This window comes from Amaranthus tricolor, chromosome 2 (assembly GCF_026212465.1).
Source record: "Amaranthus tricolor cultivar Red isolate AtriRed21 chromosome 2, ASM2621246v1, whole genome shotgun sequence".
Classification (NCBI taxonomy): domain Eukaryota; kingdom Viridiplantae; phylum Streptophyta; class Magnoliopsida; order Caryophyllales; family Amaranthaceae; genus Amaranthus; species Amaranthus tricolor.
The window spans coordinates 58,608-65,785 of record NC_080048.1 but is presented as its reverse complement, the minus strand read 5'-3'; the positions used below and the strand labels follow the sequence as shown (position 1 = coordinate 65,785).

At 32.3% G+C, this 7,178-nt stretch overlaps 1 protein-coding gene across 1 annotated transcript; it reads left to right on the top strand.

Moving 5' to 3' along the window:
- The first annotated feature begins 1,966 nt into the window (after positions 1-1,966).
- LOC130806594 (cellulose synthase-like protein E6) lies at positions 1,967-6,961 on the top strand. The gene is made up of 8 exons (XM_057671733.1): positions 1,967-2,874; positions 2,976-3,074; positions 4,665-4,808; positions 4,920-5,132; positions 5,222-5,321; positions 5,400-5,578; positions 5,753-6,100; positions 6,272-6,961. The coding sequence occupies exons 1-8, from the start codon at positions 2,245-2,247 to the stop codon at positions 6,821-6,823; spliced, it is 2,265 nt and encodes a 754-aa protein (XP_057527716.1). The 5' UTR covers positions 1,967-2,244; the 3' UTR covers positions 6,824-6,961.
- Positions 6,962-7,178: the final 217 nt, after the last annotated feature.

Genomic DNA, 7,178 nt, shown 5'->3' with positions numbered 1-7,178 from the left:
GTTAATCATTTATATATCCTTGTCACATCCTCAGTTTTAACCGAGATGCTGCCGAAATTTCCACTTACTCACCTTTTTAATTAATCTTTAGCGTTTATTTTAATTACCTTCCCTTTTCTTTTTACGTAATACTCGAATTTCCTCTCTTCCTTCACGATTTCTGGTTTCATTTAAGGGGTTGCTAGGAAATTCAGGGGTGCTATAACTTTTGTTTATTTGTTTTGTTCGTTGTATCTATCAACACAACATATGGCCACGTACGTATCATCTGGATGGATGTAGGATTCGCAACTAATAATCTGCTCAATTTTCCTTTACTATCCAAGTCTGTCCAAACCACGTAATTATGCTCTGTGGCCATATAAAAACAGTGTTGAAGGGGAGTCCTAGCCTCCATCTCTTCTCTTCTAATTGACTGTCTAACATTGTATATTTGATTCACACTAGTAAAAAAACCAGGGAAGTTTTGTCTAGATGAGTTCATAATAAACGCAGGTTGCATGTTGGTTGCACTAAACTCTCGTATGTGCTGCCAAATATCTACATTCAACCTATTTGCCCTTACATGACCATCTCTGTACACTAAGAACGGATGGTTATGTCTACCTTTTTCCCCAGGACACACCATCACCGTCCAAGGTCTTTCTTCTGGTTTACGGCTACTTGCTACAATCATAAATTTACACCGACATGTTCTACTTTTAGAACCAAGTCGGGCAGCATTATCTAGGTTATGCAAATCACCCCTAATGTTACCGTAGCGGTGACATCTTAAATACAAACTAACTCTAGAACGTCTTTCTTTTTGTTTATAAGAAGCACGTGTAAATTGAAAACCAATTCCTATTGCTATCTCATCGGCCCAACTATGTAATTCATCTACGGAATCAAATTTTCTATCCGTAACAAATCTACCAAAGTAATCTACATTTTCCCCTAAGTTTGCAAAGTCCTATAAATTTAAAATATTAAATAAACCATTAATTAGGTTAATAAAATATTATACAAACAAACATTAATGATAAAAATATTATATATTAAATAAAAAATAATTTACTTTAATAAAAAAAATTTCAACTACATTAAAATATATATGAAATAAAATATTTCTAATAGTAATAAAATACATAATAATATTAAATATAAGAAAATAATAATAATAATAATAATAATAATAATAATAATAATAATAATAATATAAATTATAAATTACTTAAATTAAAAAATAAAATAATTTAAAAAATTTAACTAATAATAATATAAACTATAAATTAAATTAAATAACAATAATATAAATTACAAAATAAATAAAAAATTATTTAAATAATAATAATAAAAATTATAAAATAAAATAAATTAATACAACGTAAAATAAATCATAAGAAAATGAAAAATAATTTAATTTAAAAAAATAAAAAAATTGAGTCGCGTGCGACTGGACTGTGGTTCAGTCGCACGTTTTTTGCGACTTCCAATTTATTTATTTATTTATTTTTTAAAAAACGACTTTCCAATCGATGAAGTATGTACCCAATCGGATTCATAGTCGCTTTCGTTAGCCATTGCAAATCGATTCCAACTTTTAGTTTCTTTAAACTTAGAGAGCGTTTTTGGAGAGATTTTAAAGATATATTAACTTGTTTGCAATCGTGAATTATGCAGGGGCACTACTGGTAATTCAATATATATAGGGTCGTTAAAAAAAGTTTGGGATTAAGTTAAAAGTTTTGATTTAATGTTTTTAAAGTGTTAAACGTGTTATTAAGTGAGATTGAAGTGTGTTAAACACATTTTAAGTCCAGAGGCATTTTCATCATTTAATTAAATTAGGAGTGGCGATAAAATAAAAAGGATTGCGATTTATAACAATACCCTATAATTAATGCAAACCATATGCACCTCATGTCAGAATAAGAAGGCGAGAAAAACGTTAACCTTCTGAAATTGAAACATAAGAGAACAATAAGAAAGAGAAGAAAGAATTGACTACTGTATTCACACTAACTACAAAGGAAGACTATAGGGGGTATATATATAGGAGGAAGAGACAAACTACTCATAAGGCTAAACAGAAATCACATACAGTATGTGAATACAGATAAGTTAGCGTATGGTTTTGGATGGTTCAGTTCAATTGTGGTTCTCACCAAATCTTGTGGGAAATAAATATCAAGTCTACTCTTTATTCTTTGGCAAAGAATTTCAAAACCAAGCACTAATTAACCTGCACTAGAGGTAGGTGTAATGGAAAACTACTCTCATGATTCCCATTCTCATTCTCTTCATCACCTCCATTTCCACAAAACAAGGTCAATTCTCAACTTAGCTTATTGCCTTGCCTATATTCTTGCCTTGATAACCCTTTTCTACTACAGACTATGCTTTTTCTTCTTTAAAACTGAAGACAAAGAGTACCACAACCTGCTTTTCAAACCCTGGATTTTAAGCTTTGCCGTTGAGCTTCTTTACTCATTCATATGGTCCATCAAGCAACCTATGAATTTGTGGCCAGTTACTCGTACAGTCTTCCCTGAAAATCTACCAAATGACGATAAATTACCTGGAATTGACGTCTTTATATGCACTGTAGATCCTGATAGAGAGCCTACATTTGAAGTTATGAACACTGTTATTTCTGCCATGTCCTTGGATTACCCGCCTAAAAAGCTTAGTGTTTATTTATCAGATGATGGAGGAGCTTATGTTACTCTTTATGGTATCAAACAAGCTTGGGCTTTTGCTACTTGGTGGTTGCCCTTTTCTAAGAGGTTTAATCTTAAGACTATTTGTCCTCGGGCTTTTTTTCAGAACCCTGATATGGTGGATTCTCAAATTCAGACGCAAGAATTTTTTTATCACAGAAAAATTGTTCAGGTACATACTAAATGGTTCCTATGATATTTTTTATTTTATTTATTTTATTTTTTTTAACAATGAAAAAGAATCTAATTATAACTTTCTGACTGATGTTTTAGGAAAAATTTGAGGCTTTCAACCAACGAATTCGAAGCATGGAACAGATATTAGATGAAAATAGTAAGACGACTTCTCGTGACCATCCACCCCTTGTTCAGGTAATTTACTAACAAATTAACAATTACTCAAGTTTTGGAGTTTTGCGCTATATATTTGGAAGTATTATGTATTATATTTGGAGAAATTTCACATGATAGCATCGAATTTTTATAAAACGTCAATGGTAGCAATTTTGTAAGACTTTTCCACATGGTAGCTTGCACTTTATGCCTTATCTAACTACCGTGATATTTTCCGTTAAATTTTCGTCGATTTTCATTTAATTCTCAATTTTGACGTTTCAACCCTTATTATGTGTTGGTTGTTGTCTTTATAATTTGCCCTAAACCATTTTTATGCTCTCAAATGTTTAATTCACCCTTTTGACGTTTAATTTACTGTTTAATTCATCACCGCTCTCAAATGTTGCAACCATTTTATTTCCATTCAAATTGTTGGCATTTTTTACTAAAGGTACCTTAAGCTCTATTACATAAGCCATAATGTTCACTTAATGTACTTAACTAGGATTATAAAGTTCAAAAGGTGCATTTCAAACACTAATACATATGTTCTTAGCTAGGATATATTATAAAGACAACAATTTAAATGAAAACAAAATTATTACAACATTTGAGAGCTTTGATGAATTAAACGGTGAATCAAATGTCAAAATGGTAAATTAAACATTTGAGAGCATAAAAATGATTTAGGGCAAATTATAAAGACAACAACCAACACTTAATAAGGGTGAAAACGTTAAAATGGTGTATTAAACGGAAATTGACAAGAATTTAATTGAAAATGCTATGGCATTTAGATAAGGCATAACCTGATGCTACCATGTGGAAAAATCTTACATAAGTGCTGCCACTAGCGTTTCATGAAAGTTCGATGCTACCATGTGAAATTTCCCTTGCACTAAATAATTTAGGAGAGTCTTGAATAGAAAAAATTGTTGTATAAATATAGCTCTTGGTATTCTTTTGTGATATAACACAACAATACCCAAAGTGAGTTAAGCTACAATAACAAGGCTTAACTAATCCCACAAAAGTATAAGAGTGAAAAATGTATTCAAGTCACGATAGATAAAAATATGAGAGTTATTAGACATTTGTGAGACACGAGCTCACGTAAATATATGAGTGATAAGTTTATAGGTGAACTGATGAATAAGTATTCCACCGAAAAAATTTATGATGTAAATGATTATATGTTTTTAATACAACTAAATGAAATATTATTTGGGTCCATTACACATTCCCAACGTTAAAGATAAGACTTACTATACCAAAATTGTTTTGGAAAATAGGAGCCTTGAAGAAAAGAATACGCGGAAGATTAGAGTAGTTTTAGAATGAATACTCAATTTTTATTATTATCTCTAATCACAATTACAACCCCAATATATACAAAGACTATGAGCTAACTAAGGAAATAATTTAAACTAGGAAATACAAAGTTGCCTTAATAAAATGGCTAAGAAGAGTAACAAATTATCAGCAGAATAATTGTAAATATATTCAGAATAATGTAAATATTTCTACAAGCCTTACATGCATATTGAAGATTTAATATTTCAAAATTACAATATCAAAAACTAGGAATGTTGAAAAATCATTGAAGATATATATGCTGTATAATAGGTGATAGATGAAAAATCTATAGAAGAAGATGATGCAATCTTAAATTTAGAAGCAATAGATATGATGCCGCGTCTTGTATATGTTGCTCGTGAGAAAAGAGCATCTCATCTACATAATTTCAAGGCTGGAGCTCTTAATACTCTGGTATGGTTTAAGTTTAATACTTCCTTAACTACCATACACTCTATAATGCATAATCAAGTATCAAGCTCATAAAATATTAAAATCAATACTTAATTTATTTGCACTTTGCAGCTAAGGGTTTCTAGCATAATAAGCAATTTCGCTTACATACTAGTGCTAGACTGCGACATGTATTGCAATGACTCAAGTTCAGCGCGGCAAGCAGTGTGTTTTTTCCTGGATCCTAAGATATCCCCATCATTGGGATGGGTCCAATTTCCCCAAAAGTTTCACAACATCAGTCAGACTGACATTTATGACAGTCAGTATCGTGTAACGTGGCCGGTATTGTACGCTTGTGCTTCGTATTTATTGATCTTTCTTCATCCTTCCGCAGTGGAAAATGTTGTAACAATTTCGTTTTATTGATTAAGGTATATTGGACAGGGATATCTGGACTTCAGGGCCCTACTATTACTGGTACCAATGTTTTCATCAACAGGAAGGCTTTTTATGGCCTTAATATTGATGATGGTGAGTTTTTAGTTTGTAAATACTTGTAAATGCTTATACATGATTTAGGATGGGTATTACTAATTAATATTTATGCAGGTCTGGATCTGAAGGAAGCCAGAAACTCTTTAGGCTCTTCCAGTGAATTTATCAAGTCTCTAAGGCAAATTGAGAAGCCTAATAGTGCAATAGACAGAGAGATATCCTCTGTTTTGTTGAAAGAAGCACATTACTTAGCCAGTTGCACCTACGAAAAGGGCACAAAATGGGGTCAAAAGGCAAGAAACTCTTTAACTTGATTTTTTTTATCAAATCATAATTCATAATAAGGGGCATCAGATTAACCATTTCAATTCATGTCATTGGACATATTAGACTCATTTTTGGTTCGCATATCAATGCAATGCAAGGTGATTAACATCATGCATGTATTACCCCTATATCACATATAGGTTGGATTTTGGTACAATACTATTGTTGAAGACGTATTCACAAGTCATATTTTGCAAAGCAAAGGATGGAGATCAGTTTACTTGAATCCAGAAAGGCCACAGTTCCTGGGCTCTGCAACTACTACTCTCGACCAAATGTTGGTTCAAGGCATCCGTTGGTATGGTGGCTTCGCTGATGTTGTCCTTTCCAAGTATTTCCCCCTTTTCTACAGACCATCAAAAATGGGAATTTTTCAGAAGATGTATTATTGCTGGATGTTCTGCATGCCTATTGATTTTATACTAGTTTTGTGGTTCGCCTTTGTTCCCCCGTTGTGTTTCCTCTATGGTATCCCATTGTATCCTAAGGTAAGTTTCCAGCTTAAATTACTAAAAAAATTCTTCCGGTGCTTGTATAGTACATATGATTAAGCTGTTTAAAATTTTTTATGAATATGTAGGAAAATATATCTTTATAGATCAATCAATGGATTAAAAAATCACCAAAATTTTCTTGTCCATGACTTGTTTGAAATGCAGGTTTCTGATCCCTTCTTTGCTGCATTCGCTTTTGTATATGTATCATCCCAGTTGAAGCATCTATGCGACATTGCTGTTTTAAGTGGTGGACCAATAAAGGCATGGCTGAACGAGCAAAGGATATGGATAGTAAAGGGTCTATCATGCTATCTTTATGGAACCATTGAATGCATTATTACAAAAATGGGGATTCGTAAGCTAACATTTAATCCTACTAATAAAGTCCAAGATAATGATACAACCTATTGGTACCAAATGGAAAAATATGACTTTAGGACATCAAACTTATTTTTGATTCCTATTGTAACTGCGGTCACATTAAACATGGCTTGCTTGGTGGGAGGAGTGGCCAGATTGAATGTTGCAGGAAACTGGGAGGCAATGTTTGCGCAAATGATCTTGTCCATCTACGCGTTGGTTATGAGTTTTCCAGTGATTGAAGCCATGTTTCTAAGGAATGACGATGCATGTATTCCGCTAACAACAACTATGATGTCTATTATGTTAACGTTGCTTCTTTTAAGCTTTGGAAATTTCCTTGTCTTGGATTAGAACCGACTAAGCTTTGAATTCTTCTTTTTCGGTCGCACATAAAATCTTGTGATGGATAATCAACCGAAAATCACAAAACGACCTGTCATGTACTCCACTGTGTTATGGGGATATCAAGTTGCTTCAATAATTCATAGCAGAACTTGAGCAAATTTTTATTTCATATGCTATCAAAATGATCACAAAGCTTAACACTATATTTCGATAGTAAATTAGGAGAGAAAAAAAAAAGAAAAGGAAAAGGAAAAGAAGGGAAAGAAAGGGGAGGGAAAGAGAGGGAAAATACAATATTGTTTGCATAGGAAGGAAAGGGAGGAGAAAAAAAGTAATTTCATTTTCCTTTCAAATCTTTTCT

Excerpts from the sequence above, each read along its gene's own strand:
- LOC130806594 (XM_057671733.1), top strand. The coding sequence starts at position 2,245 with ATGGAAAACTACTCTCATGATTCCCATTCTCATTCTCTTCATCACCTC. Across the intron at positions 3,075-4,664 it reads ACCATCCACCCCTTGTTCAG|GTGATAGATGAAAAATCTAT; the intron begins GTAATTTACTAA and ends GCTGTATAATAG. Across the intron at positions 5,133-5,221 it reads AGTATCGTGTAACGTGGCCG|GTATATTGGACAGGGATATC; the intron begins GTATTGTACGCT and ends TTATTGATTAAG.